The sequence below is a fragment of the Rhea americana genome, unplaced genomic scaffold (genome assembly GCF_003343005.1).
Source record: "Rhea americana isolate MKP2758 unplaced genomic scaffold, rheAme1 scaffold_324, whole genome shotgun sequence".
In the NCBI taxonomy this organism is placed as follows: domain Eukaryota; kingdom Metazoa; phylum Chordata; class Aves; order Rheiformes; family Rheidae; genus Rhea; species Rhea americana.
Window position 1 is genome coordinate 641,281 of NW_028186451.1, and position 26,598 is coordinate 667,878.

A 26,598-nucleotide genomic window follows, 5' to 3' on the forward strand; every position below is an offset into this window, starting at 1 on the left:
ATCAACASACAACCTGAGGGACCATAGCTAACAGGACTATGGTCCTGTGAATTCTTGCCCCTACGATGCAAAAGGCCAATCTGATACAGATGAATCCACTTGTAGTGCACTTGAATGCACTATTTTGCACTTAGGGAAGTGCAAGTGGCCTGACAGAGGATATCTTTATATGAAAATTAGATATAATATGTGTAGATTACTAACATCTGAAGACACAGCTGAAAGATGCAACTTTTTCAGTAGTATCACAAGAGCAAGTTCCTACCTGTTGTATTCTCTGTACTGGCTTTTGGATGATGAATCTAGGAGAAATCTGAGTTCCTCTATAGGAGGGGGACTACTCTGTGAGGTAGGTGAATCTTGTCTTGATATGGTGTTAAAGAGATGTCCTCAGACTTTTTCGTGCGGTCTCATATTGCATTGGGTAGGGTTCCTTTACTTTAGAAGAGGCTATGAATGATTTCAGTCATCAAAATTGAATGCAAAGAGACATTTTCCTTACATGTTTTATAGGCCTTGCAAAATCAAGTTTCTCAGACTTAGATCTTTACTCTCCCCTCTTCACTGAACTCTGTCATGTCTCTAACTGGACTAGACATAATATCTTGGCTTGTAAAACTCTTGGCCTGCTGCAGATCACATTAAACTGAGTTATGGAATGTATTTTGGAGGCAGTGACAATAAAAATAAGGCTTTCAAATGACCTTTTAGGTTCTTTAAGCAATTTTTAAAACATTTGCTAAAGAAACATAACATAGGGAGAAATAACTTTTACTCTTGTTGCAAGCAAGGCCTGCTGAGATCCCAAAACAAAGAAACCACATGTTGTTTTTAGGGGGTCAGAGGGTACGATGTTCTTTGTTAATCAGGAAATCTAGAATTTTATTTGATATCCTGGCAGAATGCAGTGTGCTTATGATGAACTCCATGAATTTGACCATGTCTGTTGGGTCAAAAAAGTACACAGATGCATACCCCTCACAGAACTGGAGATGTTTTTTAAAAGAGGCATTCCTCTAAGCATAGCTTTGACAAAGAATATAATTAATTTAACTACGGGTTGATAGGTTTTTAAAGGGCAAACAGCTTTCCTGATTTCCCCTCCATCTGCTTTTATTTATTTATTTATCTGAATGTAAGGGACAGTAAAGAAAAGCTTGCTRGTGACATTCATTCTTGCATTTGCAATGGCTTCTGGTGTATTTTCTCTAAAGCATTTCTATGGACGTCACTTGAAATGCAGAACATTGCCTGCATAGGTGTGACAATTCTGCTGCTTGAGWAGTCACAGAATTTCATGTCATTCCTATTGTAAAAAGATGTGGCAAACACAAAACYTTCTTTAGAGCCCAGCTGCAAAGGTAATACAGTTACCAGTTGCCAATATGAAATCGAGAAAAATCTATGTGGCTGTAAATTACACAGCAAGGACAGTAGGAAAATCATAAGAGGCAACACTGGTCAGCTCCATCATCCCATTTGCTACCATTCCACATCCAGCTCACACACTCAGTCTATTTTCCAATATATTTAAATTTAATATATTGTCTTGGATTTTACACCATGAGCCCAGCAATAGCGATTTGCAATGTAAAAGCTTAATCCAGGCTCTCTTATTCATTCTTTCTAATCTTCTTCTGCATTTGTGTATTTTTTACATCACTATCTGCTATCTTGCTCTAAACAATACTTATTCTCATGTACGCTTGTATCATTGTTTAGACCTTCTGTGACATAAAGAGGAAGCTAGCACTGGAAAACGACAACGTGTCTTTTTGTAGAGAAAAGCTCRACTTGTTTTTCATCTGCAGGTAGGTTATGTTTTAGGGAACAAGAAATACATTGCAATACATTGCTCTAGAGAAGCGCATGAAGAAGATACTGTTATTAAAGTAAGATTTAACATGTAGTTGAAACTGTTGAAGTTAATTTAAATGTTTCCAACTACAGCTTTACAGGTAAACATTTTATACATTGCCATTCAGAATGTCAACAGTAAAGCAGAGAAGGAGGAAATCTTTCCTTCCTTGAAAACKTTCTATGGCAAAATCCCTTCATTTTCAGGACTTCGATGAAAGCCACTGTAAACAGTTAATCCTGCTGCTATCCTTTTCATCACTCCTCCCACTTAACTTCATTACTCAGAAATGACTCCACTATGAACAGGTAAAGCATTGGGAGTATACTGCATACCAACAATTGAGTCTAAATGTAAGCACTACACTTCATAACATTTGCAAGACTCKATTATACTTTGACAATGCACAAAAAGACAAAAAAAGCAGGAAATAGGATATAGAAAGTAAGCCATCTAATGCAAGTATTGGGCGCACAGCCTTTAAATTCCATCTGACATTTTAAAGTGACTTAAAGTCTGSTTTAGAGTGATGTATTATTAGGTATTAGACTTTCACTAACGGGATAGCTCAGGCTTATAAATGCAGAACTGTCTGTTGCAGAGGGACTTGGCAGTGAGGTGTAACCATCTTTGAACACAAAGGCTCTGGAATGTAAATTAATTATCTCCATTAGCAATCCGTGTTGGGAAATAAAACATTAAAAGGGATCATGTCTACAGGCCAAACAGATTTAAAACAATTGTGATCAAAACAGAATCTTGTAACCAGCTGGTGTTTTTCTACCTAGAGAGAGCCACGTAMATTTTTGATATTAATTGTTCGGGAAAGTAGGGTTCCCTTTCATGCCGTACGGCTGGGCAAAATAAAATTCAGAGCAACTTTGTGTGAACTTGTTTTTCATCTCCTAACAGAGACGTTCCTCCAAATACATTTGMCACTTCTATTAAAATGCAGTCAAATTCCTGCCCTCACAGATCCKTATGTTAAACAACTTCATGGCAGCAGAGGGCTCTCTCTGGCAGCTGTGGTTTTGCTGCTCTTCTGCAAAGCTGCATATAAGGCTGCTTTTGTTACTGCACTTCTTTTGTAAAGCAGCTTTGTACTTCCTTATCTTTTCTGGTTCTCAGATGAAATACTTTCCGTAACAACAGTGTGATCTAGTCAGCCAGCAACTCACTGCTTCTGATTTCTTACTCAGATGCTGGAAAAAGTCATCTCTGAGGAAGGAAGAATGATGTAAATAAGGAGCATACTGCTGACCCGGGGTAAACTTGAAAGCCACTTTAATATGGAAGGAAACCAAACCAAATACATATTCTACCAAATTAAGGGTAATTGTGTGCAACCCAACCATATGTTATGTTTTAATACTCAAAGTGCTATATATCCCAATTTKGGGAATGAATTCTGTGCCAAGAATTCAAAGCCCTGAAATATACCTTTAAAATATGCCAACTAAAAAGAAAACAGAGGGTAACGTGAATGAATTCACAGACAAAGTGAATGGTAAAGTGGCAACAATGAAATCAGCTATTTGTATCTTTAGGAAATTAGCTTTTTCTGCAGAACTACAGTTAAAAAAGTAGCAAAAGTGTAAACCACAAAAAAAGTATTTCCATAGAAAATATCAATACCAATTTTCTGTGACCTGGGAACATGAATAGCTTTATTTCCTACATATACTTGTATCTCTTACTTCTTACCATCTGTTCATCTCCTGCCAGTTTGTCTTCAGCTTGTTCTTTCTTGTAATAAGGAAAGCGCCATTTGGCCAAGAAATAGTCAGGGAAATTCAAGTACTTGAAAACCTATGTGGCGAGGCCCACAGGAAGTTGCAGAACATTCACTTTTTTAAATTCTTACATTGGAGAAGAATCTCCAGTTGGGAGCAACATCCAACCGGAGGAGCCACAGCACAAGAACATGGCAATGGTCTGGTTATGTTGTGGGATCCTGCTCGGATGTATTACTAAGTAACTGAAACAAAACAATTTCAAAAGGGCTGTAGGTATTATGTACTACTAGGATGTACTCTTTGCTAAGAACAAACTCTGAACAGTGGCTACCTCTGCCTCCACGGAGCAGCATGTCTGCACAGACATTTAATCATAGGCAGTGACAGTCACTCTGAATAGTGACAATTCACTATAGCAGCRGTTTTCTCCTAGTCATGCATGATGTCTTCTGTGTTCATATTACATACCCAAGCATATGAATGTTTCTATAGTGTTCTACATCACTCTGCTTTCTCTCTGTAAACTGAAATAAACAGCAATAGAAGATATATGATTTTATAAAAATCTTGTATTTAGCTTTGCCTTCCCCAATCAGTGCAATGATTTCTCACTTTTTTTTATTTTTTTTTTTCAAAAAAAGAGTTGTTAAATTTTGAACAAGTACTAGATTCCACAGTATCTCTGAACGGTAATCCAATGCAAAGTTAAGGAATGTACTGCAGACGGTGATGGTACAAAGTGGGTTACTTTATATCTGATTTTCCTTATGTAAAATAAAGCTGTTTCAAACAAAGTCTGAGGATATGAGCCTAAAAACAAATAACTGAATCAAAATACAGTTCATTACAGAAGGGTCGCATAGATTCCTCTGAAACAGTGTCTGGAAAATGAATTTAAACCTCTTTAAAGATAACTTTTCACTAGGCTTTTAAACCAGGCTTGCAAAAATCCTCTTATATTGAAGACTACATAATGCAGAATTGCTCAGAATGATGGTTATTTCACTTGCATGGTGCTAAGACCAGGAGAACATTTTTGAACAAAACTTGAGATCCTGAAAGTTAAATGATGCACTTTGAAAAGGGGCATACTCATGGACACAGCCAAGAAAATACAGAGGTAGTCTATTTTTAATCAGTTAAAACACAGAATGTCTGCCTACATTTTAATTTGTCAAGATGAGAATTATTTTAAAAGAAAACTATAAAAATAAATCAACTACACACTGCAAAGCAGAAGGAAACTGAACATTCATTCATACATATATATTTAGGAATAGCAATAATATCAGCAATTACAATTATATATAGTCAATTATAATTGACCCCCCCAAAATACAGAAACAGCTATTCAGCCTCATGCTCAAAATAAATACATTGATTTAAAACTAAATTAAAAATCAAGATGAGACATACAGGCTGATTAAATTATTTGACCTCTGCCTACTATTCTCTTCCCTGCAGCTGTTGATAGTGTTGATACCGACAGGTATGAGATACAGGACTAAATAAGTCTCAACCCAATCAGTTATCTCAATTTCTGTTGCTTACTCAGATAGCTGCATTCATTATTCATTCATTTATTATTATTAATTGTATTTATCATTCATGTATGTAAGTATTTATTTACTGTAGACTAGGAAGTTATTTCTGTCATTTTTACTATCATCCCGCGGATGAAATAATGCCTTAAACACCTTAAAAGGCACCCAAAAGACACTAGCTATCTTGGCATCTATTGAATATAACCTCCCAGCTGCCAGCTTTTTAACTGCTTTATCTCACCATTTATTTTTCATTCAATAATTAGATTTTAATTAACTCAATGTTGACCGTCTGAAGACTCAGTACTTTGTGTGATGATAAACAGCCTTTGATACTGAAAACCATCTGTGATGCATTTACTTTTTCTAATCGCCAAGATTTTGTGCAAAATGTGCATCCCTAACTAGAYTACTCTGCTCCCTTTTCTAACTCCTGATAGAATCCAGTTATTCAAATCCTAAATCATTGGTTGAAAAATCTAAGTAAAGTTGCTTGCCCTTAAAGCATTTTATGCAGACTTTCTTCTTGTGTAAGGTTTTTATTTTTTTAATGCATAATTTCCATTAACTCCTGCTTTTAGTCAGGCTATAAATACCAGGAGAACAGTCTCCCTCCTGGTATTTTGGCACTTCTGTATCTTTTCATAGCCAGAAAAAGTAAGTGGAGAGACATGAAAATGAAAAATAATGAAAAAAAACAAAGAAAAGAAAAAAAGTTAACTGGCGCACCGTATGAATTCCAAACAAAAATCCCACACTTCTGGGGTCAAATAGTCACAGGTCCAGTGCTTTGTTTACAAATATGTTTCTAGAGTAGCACTGCATGCGTTTCTAAAACTTGCCTCCAGGCCTGGTCTTCTGGCAGAGTTGTCTTCCACATTTTGGCACCTTTTGACAGTGTGCTRACTCCTATTTCACTTTCACCCAAGGTGGAATTTAGTATGAAATACCTGACCTGGGATGTTCTGTAGTTAAGTTTAGTCCATTAGCCCTGAGCTGACTTGTMTAGGATTTAGACACTCTTGATTTGATTTCTATCTCCTGCATGGTCCACTTGTAGGAGTCTGACAGATTACTTTATTTGTATCTCAGATTAATTTCTGTAAAATTAGAACAGTAAGAATTTCTTACTCCCCATAAGACATTGCACAAACAAATAAATGAATCCTTATGAGATATTTCCATATCTCAGATAGGTCAGTCACAGGGTACAGCATTAGGCTAGTATCTGCTTCCAAAACCTAATAAAAGAACAGGGCCTGATCTTTCTTTAAACATCAAAAATAATTTGGATCAAGTCCTCTCATTCAAATTCTGGATTAAATTCCTAGTCAATTATTATCTGCTCCAAACCCATTTCTCTAACTGAAATCTACAGCAGATTTTAATTGAGCTAAAGCAAGGAGGAAAACAAGCCTCTTGCTATGCTGCTTCCTCATTCAGGGCCTCCGGCAGAATCCAACCCAGTGACCACTGGAATATGTGCTACTGGCTATCGAGTATTAGAGTCATACCCGGGTCCTACATTCTGTTATGCCATTCAGACACATAAAGGGTCAGCTCAAGGTCCAGGGGAAACACCACTGTAAAGTCAAATCATCTTTAAAGATCTATTTCCTTGGCACAGTTTTCTGAAACAATTTGTTGGCAAGAACATGTTGGGATTCCCCACTTGTTGACAGCTACCTGGACTTTTAGGGAGCCAAGGAACACAGTTCCAAGTATGAAGGCTGCTAACACTAACAATTTGTAATGAAGGAGGATGATACCAGAAGGTTTGAGTTTAATCCTCCTTCCCTTAAGCTAACTGCTAGTGAGATGGTCTGGTTTTGCTATCCTAWAGTTTTAATCAATATTTGAATGAGATAATGAATCCTGAGGACTTTCTCTTGGAACTTATTTTCTGAGCCACTCCATGTTCATTCACAGGCATCAGGAATCAGCCCTATTTCACTCAGGATTTCCAAGCATTGCTCTGCCTGTGCTAGAATTAGTATGATTCTAATCCTTCTGTGCAATGATGATACACGACTATTGAAGAGGAGTTTGATTTTCATGACCCTCAGTAGTATCATACTCTTGGATACAGACCCATTTATTTCAATGAGACCAACACAGAGATGCCAACTGCACAAGAATGTAGTCCTGAGAATGATTTTATGTTAGAAGATAAATATTTTAAACAAACAGCCACAACAAGAAGGAAAACAGCATTAATTTCCTATTTGTCTATCATTGAAGATTTTTTTAAATTAAAATCTACTTAAGTAAAGTTTTTACCCTATAAATGCTACTGCCAGCTTTTTTAATTTTTTTTTCCTGCTGTCCCAAAGCATCTGTGGCTATAATACCTACATTTTTTCCCCCTCCCTCAGATAAAAGCAATTGCCATAGGTTGTTTCATCATAGTGTAAAAGCCTCATTTACTAACAACATTTTCTAACTAGTCATCCCCCCTCCTTTTTTTTAAAAAAAATAATTTATTCTGTTACCTCACTTCTTGTTGCCTTCATAGCAAACTCTGGTTATCTACCTTACATTTACTTTTTTAATTCAGTCCTCTCTGTGTTAAATAACCTCTTTTCACTCTTGTTTTCTCGAAACTCAGTGGTGTATCATACAGAAATTTCCATTTTCATTCCCCCAAATCCTGTGGTGCACAGTCTGTAATAATGTTCCATAAGCTGCTAAAATTAGCTTTAGCAATTGTATTCATTGGAATGTGGACTATCAAATACAGGGATTCTTAAAACTTCTTTATTCCAATTTTCCTTTGCACTCGTTGTTTGTTATGGCATCGTTTGTGAAGGTCATCCTAACCTTACAGGAGAACCAGACAATTCTAATTATGTTATTTTTTTGTTTCTTTGCTAAGTTGAATAGCTCCCTACAGTGTTACGGCAACCTTTCTGACAAAAAGCTGCCCTCAGTCTTCAAGAATGGAAACAGCATATTTTCAACCCCAATTTGTATTTTATGCTTTTAAAATATGCTGAACCAATATCTCTAGAGGCTAAAGCCTGTTGTTTACACATAGTATAAAGACCTCAGAGGAAAAAACAGCATAAGCTTCCCATGGCAACTTGCCTTGATGCTGTCTTTGAAAGACCACCTCGAGGGGTGACAGACTATTTCATTTTCTGTGGGTCATTCAATCTTGTGGCTTTCTGATGAGGCTTCTAATGAAACAGTACAACTGTAGTGTTGTTTTCTCATATATAATAGCAGCCTGGCGTGTCTAGTAGACAGGTCACTGAACACCCATGATGAGGCAATGACTTCCAGTTGTTACTGTACTTCTACATGCCTAATTTTGTCTTGAAAGATCTTTAGTGTGTAAAAGCCTAGCACAAAATAAAGTTTTCTCATTGCAGGTCATCACAAGAGCTCAGACTTCATGGGCTGTGTGCTTTAACTTTCTGTAGTCCCTTTCGGCACCTGCTGAACAAATTCTTTCTTACTAGTTTCTCAGTCACTTTCGAATTTCTGGATTTAACAGTGACCCTTCATATTTTCAATGGCTATACCAACAGATGCAGATGTTCCCATCTGTCTTCCATTGGACTCCTCACTGCCTTATACCTCCTCACAATTTACAGTTCTGCTGATTGCTTTGAGATCTCAGACTCTTCCATATCATTAATATCTACCTATGCTCTCTGCATACAAGCTACAGTCGTGCTGCTCAACAATTGCAAAAGGTAAAGTGTTTCAACTGARCCTGTCAAAATATCTCATTTTCCCATTAAAACTATTTCTTGAATGTAACTGAACCTTCTCCTGTTTCTATTCTTCTCCTAGTTAYAGATGACTTGAGTACCACTTGCTTTTACTCCACATTTTCCTGTATTTCTGTCAAATCCCTCTCTCATGAGAACCCTGTACCTGAACCACAGGAAATATTTACTATGGAAATGGATATAAATCTTTTGAGTTTCTAATTTTTCTAAAAAGAGAGAACTCAGTGCAGGTTCACTAAAAGCTTTGCYAAATATTAAGTGACCCTAATGATTTTCATTTCTKTGTTAAAAGCAATGAGACATGTGCAACGCAATACGCAATGAAAGCTTTTTCTTTTAACAGAGTTTTACTTTGATGTTCATAAACGGTGTGAATACTGAACAAGCAGCAAAAGCCAAAAGATGTATATGGGAACTTGAAGATTGAACCAGGTGAATCAAACCCACCAGATATTAGGGTCTCTTTGCTGAGCAGATAATAAATATCATAGAATCTGCTAAACTAAACCATTCAAGCATGCTTAAGATMTAATTTCTAATACGCTCATACAGGATCTGGGTTATATTTCTACCAGGAAAATCTTCWCCTCATTTAACTTACAGTTACATACTTACAGGAGCTAGTCTCTGCTCTTTTCCTGGAACACATAGGTGCCATATTATCAGTCCAGCTGAGTGTATTTTAAAGCTGAACTACCTCATTTATTCATCTGGGTATATCAAGTATGACAGGGAAAATGTTTAGTTAAGATATTCTCCCTTCACACTTTCTTTCAGCACATATCAGCTGAAGGGGATGCTAAACTACTGAACTTTATGTTTGTTTGGAAACTGCCTTTTAATCCACTTAAGAGTCTCATCCAGATTTTGAAGAGCAAACAAGCAAAAGAGCTGGATTCTGCCATGATTAATTACAATGGAAATCAGTCCCAGCCTAAACATTTACTGAATCCCTAAACCTCATTGATGTTTTCACTAAATTAGTATGAAAGACTCTTTCAAGGAAAAATATATAGTATTTTTATTATCATCCTCTTTTGCTGCAGCAAGTACCTCCTTGGGAAAAAGGTGCCTGGTAAGGAGGAGAAATACGGCTTCTCAGTGTGTATGCGTGAGGACAGTGTTGCTAACAGAGGAAGAGTTCAGCATGGGGTAAACCATAGAAATAGGTAAACATACAGGAGCTTTGTTTGATATACACAAGCCAGCTAGGGCAGTCAGCACATGTGCAYCACAACTGCATGGGGGAAGTAGGTAGTAGCAGAAGACGATGTCGCAAAGACATACAGCATAGTGCATGATGGAAAGTGAGACGGACAATCCAGTGTCAGCTCATTTTCTCATTTTCTTTGCTRAAAATCTGGCTCATCTAAACAGCATGTCTGCTTTGCTTTTACTCTTGCCACATGCAGAAGTTTCTTCCTTAGCATGTTGGAGAAAGTGAATATGCTTTCAGCACATGCTAGTTCATAGCAATCGATTACTGCTTACACCAAGTGCTTTCGATCACCAGCTATATTAGAACAATTCCACGAAAAAAGAACRTCCGTGTGATTTTTCACTCACTGTTGTTGTCTCCTCTGTGTCCTAACTTCTCAGAAATGCTAAAAAGATGGATGGAAAGGTAGTCAAAAAGCCACACATAGTGAATGACATTAAACAGCATAATTTTACTTTCTTCAGGTACTTATTCTTGTCACAGTAATTGCAGTAGTCCCTCACATTAGAAAAAAAGCTAGCAAGACCATCAYCTCTTAGACACTGTACTTACTAAACTGCAAAATCAAATTGCTCGTAAACAGGTACCCGAATTCATCCCTGTGGCTGCAGTACACCATTGGAAGACTGTCTTATAAATGGGCTACCTTTTTTTCCCAGGGGAAGCCCACCTAGTCTATAAYCACTTTGCATCCAAACAGCACCAAGGTAAGTAAACATTTTGTTTTCAGGGCTGCAGAAGAAGGGTGTATAGCACAATAGAGAAAGATTTTAAAAGGTGAAAATCTCTCAGGCTACTTAACTATTTGCTTTATGCATAAAWTCAGCTACAGATACAAGTACTTTTATGCGAGATCATAGTACCTTATGGAATTTAAGCAGTCTCCATTTGAGGTCCTGATCAGACTTCTGTAGTTACAAGTAAGTATTGTCATCAGAGAAGCTCTAAAGCATCCTAACACATTTTTCTTCACTTATCGCTAAGGACAATTCAAGTTTTCTAGAACACAGAGTGACCATTGCACACAACAGCATTTAACTTAAAATAAAAAGCATGTATACCGATCATAAATACACACTCATGGCTGCTGTGTATTGGCCATGCATGTCTCCATACTAAGGACCAAGTTCATACACCAAAAGTATAGGCACATAATAGCCGTATACTCACGTGACTTCCTGTTTGCTCGTGACCGCTTCCTCTCTCTAGGCACCGCTCGCTGGCTTGGCACTTGAGTGGCAGACTTTACAATGCGATCCATGATCTCGTCYGCTGCGTCATCCGTTGCATTAGGTGAATCATCGTTGCCAGCGTTCCATGAACCAATACGGCCTGGAAAAGGCAAGCAAACAAATTTGAGGGAAAACAGAAGTCTCTTGTGTCGCTTCAGTTTTGTAATTGGCTTTTTGTAGAATTACAGCGGGCAGTTCAGTCATTGCTACTTCAAACTGGTCAAAGTAGAAGACTGTCTAATGCAGAACATTTTAAAATAATACCCTGGATTCTCTGCTGTATCAGCACAGACTGGAGAGCTCAAATGCAATTATAACTTTCTACTCTCCTCAGCCTCAGAGTCCTAGACTTGACCATACAACTGGCAACAGTCTGTGAGAGTCTGTCCTGAAGCTGGGGACAGCAGGATTGATGCCTGACCATGTTTCCCTGTGCTCCTATTACACAGGGACTAGAAGACATGTCAGCAAAATTGATGCAAAGCTGCAAGACAGGTCCTTCCTATCAGAAAGATAGAGATGGTCCATCTCTAAGCCTCTGTATCACAGGTTTACAAAGAGGACAAGACAAGAGAAAAAAAAAAGTGGTTTGATTTGTCTCATCCCACTCATAACGAAGAATTTACCTTCTCATCACAAAGTCCTATCTGTCCTGGCACAACTGCCTGTGCTCTGTTATAAGCAGAAAAGCAAGAGTCGCTGGCAAGCTGAAAAGTTATATAAGCAATTTTGGTTAAAACCACAAACAAAAAAGCGAGCCACGTCTCAGAACCAAGGCTCTGGCACTCCTTGCTCCACAGAGCTCTCTGTCAAATGCATCTTTTGATTCCTCCACTATGGACTCCTGGTTGGCGTGCTCTTCGTTTCTGAATTATTTGAAGGCATGTATGCCGAAAGAACACTGACAAAAAGCTTTGCAAAAGAGTGGGTGTAGTAAAATTGCAAACAGCTAAAAAATCCCTAGCGAGACCACTCTGTATCACTTCCCTGATGTCAGTAAACAACAGCTTTGATTAGCAGCCCATTCCCCTGCCTTTTCCTGGCTCTCGTCAGGAGCAGTTCTGTTATGATAGTGCTCCAAACAAGCTTCTGTCTGGCACACTTGCTCTCTGCCTCTGCTGCTCTTCAGGGGAACATAGACTGACTCTTATTATCAGAACACTCCAGGATACTTGGCCTGTTGCAGAGCAGCTTGAATTATTTCATCTGAGTACTTCAGCTACGTAGTCTGCTTCTTAAATAGGTCTGTGAAACCTCTAAACTGGGCAGGATCAGGGTTAAAGCCTTAATCAGTGGCACACGGAAAAATACCTATGAGGAGTAGATGCCCTGGATGTGATATCAGTGGTGCTAAAAAGGAATTAGGAGAGCATAAGATATCCAGATGTGAGAGAAAAGAAATACCAGAACAGAAATGGTGCATGACCTTTACTTGAAAACCATCTTCCAGGTATCATTTGCAAAACCACATATGTGGTATGAGGGGAAGGCGAAAGAAGGAAAATAAACAGGTGAGCCCAATGCCTGTAAAATGATTTAGCAACAAAGAAGAGGTTTACTTGCCGCTCTTCTAAAGAGGTATACCAGTGAATCACATCTTGGACAAGAAATGGAGATACCTCACTGCCAAGGATGGTTGTACCAGTGAACTCTTTTGTCAGAGTATCAGGTGTTAGAAACAGCAGCTTCAGCTGGGGTTTCATTTTCTCTGTGTCAGCTTTCAGAAATGACTAGTGCTGACGCTTGGAAACAGCAGAGGCTGCAGGCCTCAGAGAAAGAGGTATCTGTCCGAACAGCAAGGCGATGTGTGCTCCTCAGCTGCACTAATCCAGCAGCATCGCACACTGCCCTGGCTGCAATCAACATGTCAAACTTCAGGCGTCTACATCTCTGTGCCTCAAATCACCAACTGCAGGGTGGAAACACCACTTTTTCCCCCCCTTCCCTTTTGACCCTTTGTGTCATAGGCACCATGCAAGGGTTTAGGCTGCTGCATGGCTACAGGGTCCCGACAGACGTGCCCGCAGTAGAAGCCTGGCGCTCACCTCGGCTGGCTCTGCTCCGTGTGCGAACGCCCAGCGCGGCAGTGCTCTCCCCGCTGACGGAAGAGGTCTTCAGCACTGCCTTCATGTGCTCATGCTCGGCAGCGTCCTCGGCGTACTGCAGCCCCTGGGGCTGGCTCTGGGACGGTGGCGAGCTGCTGGAGAACCTGCCGGTCTGCGGGAGGAAAACCAATTTGYCATTTAAGCGACACGGCCCGGGGTAGGTTTTAGCTCTACAGAGTGAAAACCGCCAAGAGAACAGGCCAGCGTTCAAAGCATGAACTGCACGGAGGAAAACACGAGGTCCTTGCCCTCGCAGATGGACTTAGAGCGCGGATGCTCTCCAAAGAGGAAAAACAAACACTTGCTCCTCTCTGACGCCATGTACCCTCGAGCAGAAATAAAGCAGAAACAACTGGTATCAAGGAACAGACAAAATGAGAGAAAAAAAGATGTGTTAGCGGGGGCTTTGCTTTGACCTCCTCTTCAAGAGCATAAGGTATAATGCAAAGACTTGCTTGGAAACCTTCGACCCAGGCAGGGACTAATCTGAGCTCAGATATTACACTGTGGGGGACAGCACGAGACCTGACAGAAATAAGAAATTGTTTTTTTTCTGTATCATCACCTTTCAGTAACTTGGCAGAGTTGGCAAAATGGTCTATGAGAACACCTTTTCCTCCCTTATTGTTTTGCACTGCTACACAGAAAACCTTTCAAAGTGCTCTAAAACACAAATATCTACAGTAAATTTTAAATACACTCCCAAATATACCCCGAAAAACCTCAATCCTGAAACAACCAGCCAAATTATTCTACAGCAAAAACACAAAAATTGCAGTCAGGAGAAGAAAAAAAGGCCTTAAAGAGGGTTTGGGATCTGCCCTTCGCTTGCCCCAGCCTCCCCGTGATCTGTCACCCCCAAAACACGCACAGCGGTGGCTGAATGAGCTGCACACACCTAAGGCATCAGTGCAGCAGGAGGCCCCGGCCTCTGCAGAAATCCATCTAGAACTGCAGCCAGGCAAATCCCAGCACAAACTGACACTGCCTAAGGAGAGTCGCAGCAGAAGAATCCAAATTTTTAAGACATCACTGTAYACTGACAGTGGGAGGAGGAGGCTGTTTTCTCCCTTTATCAGCCTATGCCTACAAAAGGCTATCTTGAGCTTCACTCTGTTCATATCTACAGAAAGACTACAACAAATTTAAAATGCAATTCCACCCTGAAGAAAGACAGGCTCTCGACAGTAAACAGATCTCAGTAGTTCTATTCCCTTGATATTTTCAGTCATATCAATCCAGCATCAGAAACTGAAATACTTCCCCCCCCCCTTTTTAACCTTTGTTATTTCCTAGAGACTCAACACAGACAAAGGAAGGTGTGCTGCATTCTATCCTTCCTTTGCATAATGAACGACAGTATTTATTAACTTTCTTTCAGATAATGTTAAATTGGAAGAAAAGAATCAGCCCTACTTTCAGAGCTCAGATTGAGTCCACAGGGCTTTAAGACTGCAAACTGAAAATATTTAATCTGGAAATCAATGAGAGGATGATGCTATTTTAACATAATGACTTTTCAGAATAATAGCAATTTAACTGAGTAGGAAAACAATAATCCCTACAGGGCACTGAGCTAAATATACTAGTATGAGATTTTTTTTTTAATAGCGAGAAGTTTTTTTTAAAATAAWGTTAACTTGCAACATGTTGATTTGGAAAGTGTGCAAGTGCTGGAGTATTACATGTGAAATTAAAAGACAGAAAAACATTAAAATTCTATTAAAGTGCATGCAGTTTTTGCCTACAATGGATTGTAAAGCTAACCAATATCCATCTCAGAAAATAAAAAAGGAAACATTAAACTTCTACTAAAGTGCATGCAATTTTTGCTTAAAATGGATTGTAAAGCTAACCAATATCCATTTCAGAAAATAAAAAAGGATGATACCTTCCCATAACTATTAGTTAGAATTCACACAGGTTAGTTAAGTGTTGGCATAAGAAAATTAGTTTTTGTAATCTTCTTTCTGCAGCCCATGATATACAGCATAAATCATCATTGGGAAGAAGCTCTATAGCCAGAAGTTTTATTGCACTTCTTTGATTTTCAAATGTTTGTGTAAATTAATGCCCAAATCCTAGTCACTTGAGCCAGGGACTGTCATTATGACACTTCGAGCATGAAGCCTCATTTTTTATGGCGAGACTATTAAACAAAGTGCTAATGCTGAACAAAAAATGCAATGCACAAGAGATGCTCCCAAACCAATACATAGCTGTACTGTGAATGATGGTGCATTACAGTTCTTATGTTATTTATTCATTCTTTTGATCATTTTCCAGTTTCAGGAGCACTTGAGGATAAATACATGAACTACTCCATGGCTCACCTCTTCGGGACTGACGAGTATTTCTCACAAATCATGCAGCAAGGATAGACTCATTACAATTTGCTTTGCATTCCTATAGCCTGATGCCTTTGAACACCTTATAATAATATTTGGACTTACACAGCTTCAAATTGACTGTAAAATTATCATGGAAATCCTTAACACCGAATAACTGATGATATCCATAATATTCAGATCATAGATGTTTTGGGTAATAGAGATACTTTGCAGTTTAAGTAAACAGACACTGAGGAAAAGAAAAGAGGAAACTTAAAATAATTAAGGCTCAAATCAGGATATCCTTATTTGAGAGAGCATTTAAGCAAATGGTAAAGCTGACTGTAAAAATACATTCTTACAATAGAGCCAAAAAGCTATGAGAAAAATGTCATGGTTCATAGTCCAGTTGAGCAGATGGAGTTAYGCAGTCCATACTAACTGGGTTAGAAATTAGCTGTTAGAGCACACAGGGGATATGGGAATGACATGCTCTTTCACAGAACCATACCTCAGCATCCTCCTCTTCATCGGTCTGCCAAAAGAGACAAAGGGCAGGGCGGAGAAGGACAAACAGCAAGATTTAGGAAGGACAGTATGGTCAAACCACAACAGAGTAAGAGGTAACCGTGATATTTTTTACGCAACTGTAGGAGGACATATAAATACAAAGTGTATACAGAATTTGTATCTTAGACAATCAATTTGCTAATTCCCTTTGGTGAAAGAGCAGTAATCCCATTGCACGCAGTACAGACTGTCACTGTCAGTAGGATAAGATTTAAAATTTTCTGATTTTTCTGAGGAAATTATGAACTGAAACCATCTCTGACACATTCCATATCTCTCCCTTGAGTCATGCTATCGCCTGCCCATATTTCGCCCTCTGGAAACTGAGAGCACTAGAAAGGACTTTCTCTCCTTTTTCCAACTCTGTTCAGAACAGGGAGGTCCTGGTTGCTCTTTCTCCCAGTGCAGAGGTCAGCTTCTTGGCAATTCCTCTTCTCTACCCTTAGACTGCTTGTTTTCATTCTTTTTTAAGCTGGAGTTTTTCAGCTTTAAGCTCCAGTTTAACAGAGCACAGAAATCAAGTGCTGAGGAGTCTCTGAATGTGTGCTTAAGGTTCTTCAGCAGTTCCCTGATACTAGACCCTAGAAATCAGAGGTGCAATTATCCTTTATCATTCAACACTTTCATCCTCTATGACACCAGGCATGTAAAACTACCTTGAGAGTCACAATACATTAAATGTAATGGGCATATCGAAATGTTACAGCATGTAGAGTGTTCTTCAATTTCAGGGCCTTAAGGGGAATTACAAAATATTTAGAGTTGTGTTCACAAATACCTGGGAAATTCTTCATCGGACTGTAAGATACTCCACATGAAGGGTTCCCAAAGAGAAACAGTTTCTAAAGTAACTGGGCTCCTTGTTTCCATAATTTTGTTTTTTTAAGTGCAGACATAGCCCAAAAATTCTGGTGCATCTTCTTTATTTGTGGATTTTATTTTGTTTTTAAAAAGAAGCATTCCATTAAATCTACTCCCCTCTCTTGTGTTACTAATGCATACTTTTAACCTTATCTCCTTCTCAATTATGATTTTTTTTCTGGGATTAATGCATTCTGTTCCAGAAACATTCATCATTAAAAATGAAAGCCTCATTTACTTTGGCCCTCATCATAGTTTCAGCACAATCTCCATAAGAAGATTAGCTGGGAGAATGCTGAGCAGCACATTAACATTACTTTTTAAGGATATGTTTTATTCTAAGAGTGAGATGCTTATTTTTCTTTGGACACAGTGGCACTGACAGAAACACAGGCAGATATTTTGCAGAGGGACTTGGGCAGGTATTTTCCCTTTGCATTATGAAAAGATCCATTTGCTTTTTCCACCCCCCAAGAGTGGGGAGGGGGGAATCACACCACAAAGCAATTCTTCCGAGAAAGGCTACTGTTCACTTTTTGGCGTAAATGAGAAACAGAAAGGAGAAGAATAGGAAGCAAGAACATATTTGTGTTCTAATCCATATGTAAAGTTATCTAATAAAAAAAAAGGGGGGGGGGGGCAGGAGGAGAACAAATCAAGCTAAACCATATGCAAAAGGCACCCAGGGAAAGGGGAAAGAGCAGAATAGGCACATTAGGACGAGTGTGATCCAGACAAAAGCACATTATATTATTACATTATAATCAAATTACATTTTAACAGGCAAAGTCACAGCTGCTAGTTTTCTTCCACACTTGATCTAGGTAAAAGAAATTGGCTATGTGGTTTTGTTAAAGGCAACGTACTACTCTGTGCTTGGCTCTCCTCATCTCTAATGTCCACAAYGTTTGCCTTTATACACCCAAAGCCACTCCAGCGTACAGGAGAAGCGGTTCACAGTCCCCTTCACATTTTCATGTCTGGAGAATCATCTGCCCCCAACAAGAGGGACAGGAACTAAATTAGCAAAATGCATGAATCAAACTTTGTTCTTTCAGGAAGGCAAACTGCTCTTGCCCAAGTGTATATRTTCTGCCTTTTCTTTGCTTCTTCATTTCATTATTATAAATACACTTAGAAATATTAATAAACTAGGAAAATAATAACTAATGTAATGTTACCAAACAGYACTAGAAGAATATTCCTACACTGAACATCTCCTGCAGGCACAAGCTGTTACTTGTAGGAAAAAAACCACTGCTCARTTCTTCTATCAATATTAGATGTCACAGGACAATTCCTGGAGATCTTCCAGAACGCCTTCTCCTCCCCCACCCTTCCTTTTTTCCTTTAGGCTAGCATTAGTGGATTTTGCCATTTAAAAATACTATTTCTATTACGTAGCAATTTTGGAATTGAAACTCTCAAGTATCATAAAAAGCAGTGCTTCATAAATCTAGAAGACAGATGCTTATATTACCTACTATTATTAAAAATTGTTAAAAAAAGAAAAACTCAGTCTCTATCTCTACAATTGCTTTTTTTCCCTATTTCACTTGCTTGTTATTTTTAGCATGCCTAAAATGAATGACAGCTATCACTGGCTAAAGCTTCCCTTTCAAACGGTGGCAACTCCTTGTTCCCACCACCTGACCCCACTTCCCTCCCGATCCCTTACGCAGACAACATTCTCTGAGATTTCAACTGTTAGTGCCTGGTCCATTTCAGCTATTAAAGAATATATAAAGATCTCAGTGTTAAAATAATAAATTAAACTGGAAATATTCCTCATAGTGCCCTATTCCACACGAGCAATTGTTGAAGGTGAGGAAAGTTCTCTGTGCAAAGACTCAGCACAGACTGCTGCTTCCCAGGTCTGCAGGGGGTACTCAGGATTAAGAGATAGGAGCCTTCTTGTTAAGAACTGGACTGGTTAGGTTTTCTGGTTTATTCATTCCTGCTTCTGTTGCATTCCCCTTCTTCTGCCTGAAGACAGTGAACTGCAAGGTGATAAAACCGGGATCCCGAGCAGACTCTCTAAAGGACAGAAGGAGGTAAATAYCAAGTAACATATGTTCTAGTGACTCTTGGTGGAATCTCTGCATAATCCTCTTAGGTTGCTAAAAGCAGACATTAAAATTCCACGGGATTATTTCTTATTAGAATTACTTTCTACAAAGAGTTTATTTCCAATGTCAAGATCTGAAATTTCTTAAATCAGTATTTTCTAATTAGTTCAACGCCTTGTCAATGCATTACAGATAAACCGTCCCTTTCCAATGCACACAAATATAAAACACTAAGAAAATCAGAAACAGAGGGCTRCGCTGAGGGTTGGACTTGATGATCTCCAGAGGTCCCTTCCAACCTTACCATTCTATGATTCTATGATAAAAACCACAGCCAACATGAAACTGCAACAAAACTCCCCCTTTTCACCATTCTCTACACATACATAGCTTCCACTCTGCTGACTTTGAATCTTGTTTTGAGGTAGATTTGACTTTGAAGATCTCAAAGGAAGCTGTGACAAATAAACTGATGTAACTATAATTCTGTTTTAGCATGTACTGCAATCCATGTACTGCCACATTACTGGGCTACAATTCAGTAGTTTTAAGAAGTCCCAAAGTAGCCATATGGTCCCCTTAAAGAAAATCTCTATCTGGGGAATGTCAAAGAATGCTTTTTTTTACTCCAATAGGCCTTTTTTTTTTTTTTTAAAAAAGCTAATAGGACTAATTCATAYAAGTATGAATTAGTAATGGGGAACTGTTCCCTTTCTGGGGACCTGTAAGATAATTTTAGGTGGCATACTAGCTGTCAGACGGCATTTAATTCTTGTAAAATCTCAACACCATCTTCAGTCGAACAGACATCTCCTTCCTAGAATACACCTTTGTGGGGAAGGCCTAACTGCCTTCTCTTACCTCTTCTCTTACCCTCTCTTATGTTTCCAGAAAAAGGCTATCATCTCCAGCTTTGCCCTTCACTGACTAGCCATCAACCCTGATCCTGTTTTTAAAAGGTCACTGCCCTCTATTTCCTGAACCCAGCATCTGGTGATCAGACTTCCTTCTCCCTTMACATTTTGTGAAGGCACAGGACTTGGAGAAGCTTTCTCAGTCCTGCCACCGTCAGTTCTCCTGGACAGATAATACAGAAATGCTATGTTATGCACTAGGAAAACAGTAACTCCTGCACATCTTCGCTAATATTAAGTATTACCTAAACTAGCAAAAAGTATTTAAGGAAATTGAATTTTAAATTTACCAATCTCTTTGGTCAATGCCATCCTTTAACCCCTCTGCAATACTGGAGAAAAACTGCACAGCAGTTGAAAAAAAAAGTCTCAGTTCCTCAGTGGTRGTTTTGAAATTTTTTATGACTATATTAAACCCCTCACATAAAATCAGAGACCCTTCCTTAACATGAGGCTAGACCAAAAGGAAAATCTTTTGAGATAATAATACAGGTTTAACATTCCCTGTAGATGAAGCATATTTCCAAATTTAAAGAGGATACTGCCAGGAAATATCTACATATGATTGTGAGTCAATGTGTGAGATTGGGGTCTCACACATTGTCAATTTGGTTCTTATATATATATGTGTGTGTGTGTGTGTGTGTGTGTGTGTGTGTGTGTCTGTGTGTGTGTCTGTGAGTGTGTGTGTGTATCTATATATCTTGAGGTTGCCTGAGCTTTTGGCCATAAAACTGTAATCAGCTTAAGACTTCTCATGCCAAAGGCAGGGGTAGCTTCATATGCGATGAACCACTCGCATCTAATCGAGACTCCAGATTTGGATTTTGAGACAGCTGGAAACTTTTATTAAGTACTGGCRCATCTTAAAACTTTATTTGGATTGAATCAAACTACATCAGCTTAAGAAAAAAAAAATCAAGGATATTTTGAAGTTAACTATGCAGAGAAAACTAATCTTATTTTATTTTACCAGTACAGCAAGAATACAGTCAGCAAGGTTTGCAAGGAAGCATCTAATGGGCACRTAAATTCATCATTTTTTTCAGAACCCCAGAGCAGTCTGTTCCCATAAAGTTGGCTACTTTGTGCCTTAAAGTTAAGAAGAAAATTGGTCCGTGTGTGTGTTGGCATGCACATGTGTGTATATATAAATAAAAAATAGCAAGACTAAAGGATGTATGTTAAGAATACTCAAGAAGAGAGCTTAAAATTCCATTTTACATTCAATTGTAATCACTTACTTAAAAATATGATTTGTCATCTGAATCATGCCCTCAGTTAGGAGCCTAATTTTCCAGGTTTATTTCTCTATATTCTTGACTGATTAGGTACACACCAGCCCTGCTGTATTCTAGAGCTGTTGCTTCTATATTGCATGATTTTGTGCAATGAGAGACATTCTTTTAGATGCTTAATCTAGGCTTGTTCACATTCTGTAAATTGGTAYGCAGCAAAAATATCCATAATCAATTACTTGCAGCTTCTGACTTTTAAGAGAATAGAGTTCATTACTTATAGCAGAAGAACTCCTTCAGAATAAAACCAAAGAAAAATAACACTTCCTATGTGACACTCACTGAAAGAAAGTTTTACAAAGCCACACCGCGGTAGATATATTTTGCCACTTACATCTGTGATCATTTTCCCTCTGGTCTTGTTTCTTTCCCTGTGGTTAGCTCGCTTTTGTTTTTGCTGCAAAACTCGTTCCCTTGTGGTACGGTATTCCAGAGCAAATTCACTAATGATTTTGCAGAACTTATTGATGTTGACTTCACGTATTGCATAGGGAGGATGGCCCATAAATAACAAAAATGAGTGAAATCTGAAAAACAATGAGTTCATGAAGAAAATCTTAGTTTCTAGGAAAAAAAACATTTCATTGAATCCATTTATTATTTTATTAATTCCTATCATTTCTTTTGTGCTACAAAATTTTCATGGATGCTTTGCATAACATTGTCATGCTTTATAATTAAAAACATGAAAGTCTAGTCTATGATAACTTCATCTCAGCTCATTTTCYCAGGCTGATGCAGGAGATAAGATGTTTATGGAACTCCATCTACTTTATATTACTAATTTGGCATGTGAATGAGCAATTTCAGTTACAGAAGAAARTATCTATTAAGTTTAGATTCTATTTATTTGTATTAAACAACTTCAAAGAGGCTGTTAGGATGCTGGGGAAAGTCTAGACAAGAAGAATGCAGATTTACAGGCTAGGAAACAGAGGAAGAAAAGAATTTCTGCTTCACAAAAATGACCATAAAATTATATTAACTTCTAAGTACTTTAATTTGGGATACTCTCAATTCACAGTTTTACTACTTCTGTGGCATTCAGAGATTTTGGACTATTTGCAACTTCTACTGTTGCTTCTATATTACATGATTTACAATAGCACACAATGTTTAAATGCATGCCAGCGCCTTTTAGCTACATCTATATCCTTGATGATAAAAAGTTTTTTTCCAGTCTATGATAGATAAACACAAGAGGAATCTGGTGAATTCATCAGAAATASTGAAACTTTCTGAAGCGAGGATCTCTCTTAAATAAGCGTCTATGACAAAGTGCTCACCACCCATATCTGGGTGAATGTGCTWGCTGGAATACGGATTACACACTTCAAAAAGTAATATTTATGATTTCATAATTTACAATATTAATAATTCCTTTATCAGGATATTGCCAGGGCTATCACCAGTCTAATGCTGTACCTGTTAATTATTCTTCTATGAACAATCTTCAGGATTATAATTCTTTCTGCACAGTCCTTAAGGAATTCGGACATTTTYTGCTTTAGAGTTGGCCTCATTTCATGCTTTGCTATAGCCTTAAGGTGATCCCATGATGCCTTGCACCGTCTTTCCATCTGACACAGGTTTTCCTGAAGTTGTTCAAAGTCAACCTGGAAAAAAAAAGAAAGAAAATTAAACACTATAATCAAAAACACCGCAGTAGCATGCTCGGATATCTGAAATGCACAATTTGTGTATAAGAAAGGGCCAACATAGCGGCAGCAACACATTAATACACATTATTAATAAGCTGCTAAATAATTATGAAGTATCTGTCTGTCTGTTTTACTTTATCTAGACATGAAATGCTAGTAGAAAAATGGGAACAAAGAAATATATCCATACACACTTATTTCTATTTTTCTTTTTGGAGACCCACTATCTAAAGAAGGAACAATAAAATACTGCAGTTTGCTTTGCTTGCTAAATAACTTCACAGCTACACCAAAGAACTGCATGACTCAATTATTTCTGTTGAGGTTACACTAAACTTTAGCTTAAACTTAATCCTTTTCTTTATTACTAATAGCTTTTTATACCATGCTTGCTGCTCACTGTTGTATGCAGCCAATACCTCTCCAGATTAGGAAGCACCTGGCTATATTTCTTACTTATACACCGACTTGTTAATAGATGACCTACTGCTAATTATAAAGTTCACAGGCCAGAACATTTTAAAACTCTATTCAAAGTAAGTGGACTCAGTGCTAACTTGCATCACTTGACATATAGTATGATTCTACTARCTTGCAACAAGATCCTATAATGGCTTAGAAAGTCTGTCAACACAGTTAAAATATATTATTGCATCCTGCAGAAACATTCTTCAGGACAGAAGTCATTTCATTCCACAGAAGGGGAAAGAGAGGCTCTCCTTTACTCATCAACCAAAAAAGGTGTTCAAAATGCAATAGTCTAGAGAAGTCATTTAGGATGTGTTGCTAACAACTGGACTAAGTGCATTAACTATCTAGTCACAGCACACTGTATGAACCTAGCAAATGGACAACTGCCCAATATGTTCTTGAATTCCAAAGACAGGAAAAATTTATTTTATAATGCCACTTTACAATACAGATGAACTCAAACTGTAAAATACAGATTTATCTCTCAAACTCCAAAAATGGCAGAGTTTGCAATTTTAGAATTTGGTACTCTAGTTAATTCCATAACACTAAATGAAAATTAGTATCAGATATAGGTTTTACCTCACTCTATAGCGAATGACTGTTTGAATGGGGTTTAATTTTCTTATGGTCCTAAAAATTATTCATGGCTGAAAATTAGAAATTAGCCTTGGATACAAACTAGTTCAAATTTGGAGAAATTTGGATCTAGATCCAAACCTTCTCAGTTCAGGTCAATCTCTATTACAGACAAGTCTCARTGTAAGATTTTCTGGGTATTTTTTTAAGCCTCAAGTTCCTGATATTGGTTCCAGCATCTATATAACACAGAATAAAATTTTCAGCTGTATATAGCACCCACTGCTGAGACCTGTACTGACTATAGCCATGAGAAATGCATTATTATTAAAAAGCCCCTGGTACTGATTTGACTCATTTTTRCCCTGATTTAAAATGATGATTTTTTCCTCTCACAAGGAAATTAAAACATCTTTTGATCCATTCTGCTATTTAGAAAAGCCCTGCAGGCAGAGCAGCTGTGGGGTTTTATTTTCATTAGAATATCAATACGTATGTTTAAATAAATAAAAAAAAAAAAGAAAAAAAAAGAAAGAAAGAAAAGAAGCCCTCTCCAGGTCATTGTTTTCCTTGCTGATGATAAACACATTGCTGTTGTCCACAGACGGTATATCTAAAACACACATGGGAAAAAAATACCAGCATTCCTACTGGGGACAAAAGATGCTGAGAGGAGGCATTTCTAAACCTTGCCACAAAGAATTATCCAACCTGTCTGGGSATCCCCCTCAGTCGCTATAGCTGAGCTTTTTAATTTTTATTTTATGACATGACAACTTTCACTGGAGACAGAATGAGTTTTAGTCTATCAAAAAGCTCTCAGGTTCAAGTCTCTAAGGGCGAAGAGAGACAAGAATCCCCTGCATCTCTGTAAGGTAAATGCTCTAGGTCTATAGTTAAGTGAAAATTTTTCATGCATGTGATACACCATAGAACATCTGTTTTCTCTAACCATGCTGGTGCATAGTCTAGAAACTGTTTCCCAACAGAACGCTGACTAACACAGCTAAGTCTCAAGATCTTTTTTAAAAATAAAACAAAATGAACAAAACAAAAAACCAAAACCAACCAGCCTAGTGACCGGATTTTTCCTACCAGAACTYACAGAAGTGAGATTTAAAAGTTCAGACTGAATAGCAGGCAAAAACCTAAAGTTAAAAATATCTAGACTCTTCCACAAATGCTGTCAAGTCATCCGGTAGTTTGAAACACTAGAGTACTTCCCATATGACACTTTAAACCACAGAGGAAAACAGACATTTTTTTGCCCCCCAACAGCAATAGTATATGATGCTCTCTAATGGGAAACATTGTAACATAATGGTCACCCGCAGTGCATCCYCTCTGCTTAATTTACACACCCAGTTTTCATCCCTTCTCCTTGCTCTCCCTTCCTTTTCCCTTGTTCACTTTCATCTTTCCTGAGGCTGTTACTTGTACCATTTCTCCCCCGCGTGCTGTCCCTTCAGCCTGCCTCTCCCCTGCCCCTCATACACACACACAACCAACTCTTGACTCAACAGCAGAGTTTCTCCTACCAGATTTTCACCTCACAACGTGCCAGGACCATCRGGCTGCAGCTGCCAAGAGGTCACAAGCAGTGAAGGTACCCGCGATGAATACACACAGCACATCCATTCCCCCCCCAGTTAGCACCAGCTCCAGCTTGCTGTCGGCCACTTGCTCGCCTACCACAATTACACTTAAAGAAAGCTTGAAAGTCTTCAAATGCCAACACCTTGCAGTGCAAAAGGGGTTCAGATAAGCAACTAGGCAAAACCTTCATAGCACGGCACAGACRAGGATCCTCTAATCATTCATCTACTACCTGGACTTCCCTGCAACTGTTTAACTTACACAGAGGCTCCAGCATGGCTGTTTGGTATCRGCTAGTAGGATATAATTATTCAGGTTGCATCTAGCAATTAGTGTATCTTAAGCTTATATATCTTCCCTCACCTAGACAGGCTTTTAGTGGTCATTTTAAATAATGGTATATATTTTTAATTGGCAAATTACATCAAAATCCCATTGAAGTAACATGCTCTTATTCTGCAAACTCTTACATTTTCTATGCCTTGTTATGTGCTGGAATATTAACAACACAGACAGCTACTGACTCCCTTAATCATAAACAGCTGATTTCACTGAAAAGCACAATCCTACAGAGTTTGTCATCCTCAGATCCTCTTCTCTGTCCACAGTCTGCAACTGTGTGGCCAACAGCCTCTCTGTTTTATGCATATTTCTATCATGAAACAGCAGGTCCTTGCATCACTGAAAAATGCAAGTACAACACAAGTCCATTAGAAAAACAACAGTTTAGCCTCACTTTAACTGAGGTAACCGACTGTGAAAGATGAGCTCATTAGTCCAAACCTAGATCAGTATTGGTACACAAACCTCTCAAA

At 38.3% G+C, this 26,598-nt stretch overlaps 1 protein-coding gene across 1 annotated transcript in view; it reads right to left on the reverse strand.

The window, feature by feature from the left end:
• FHOD3 (formin homology 2 domain containing 3) overlaps positions 1-26,598 on the reverse strand; it is a 132,756-nt gene that overhangs the window by 9,336 nt on the left and 96,822 nt on the right. Inside the window, exons 19-23 of the mRNA XM_085310716.1 lie at positions 22,902-23,092; positions 21,811-22,003; positions 16,276-16,299; positions 13,375-13,546; positions 11,268-11,429 (exon numbers count right to left, since the gene is read on the reverse strand). Of these exons, the coding sequence (XP_085166842.1) occupies positions 11,268-11,429; positions 13,375-13,546; positions 16,276-16,299; positions 21,811-22,003; positions 22,902-23,092 (742 nt within the window). The remainder of the gene's footprint in view (positions 1-11,267; positions 11,430-13,374; positions 13,547-16,275; positions 16,300-21,810; positions 22,004-22,901; positions 23,093-26,598) is intronic.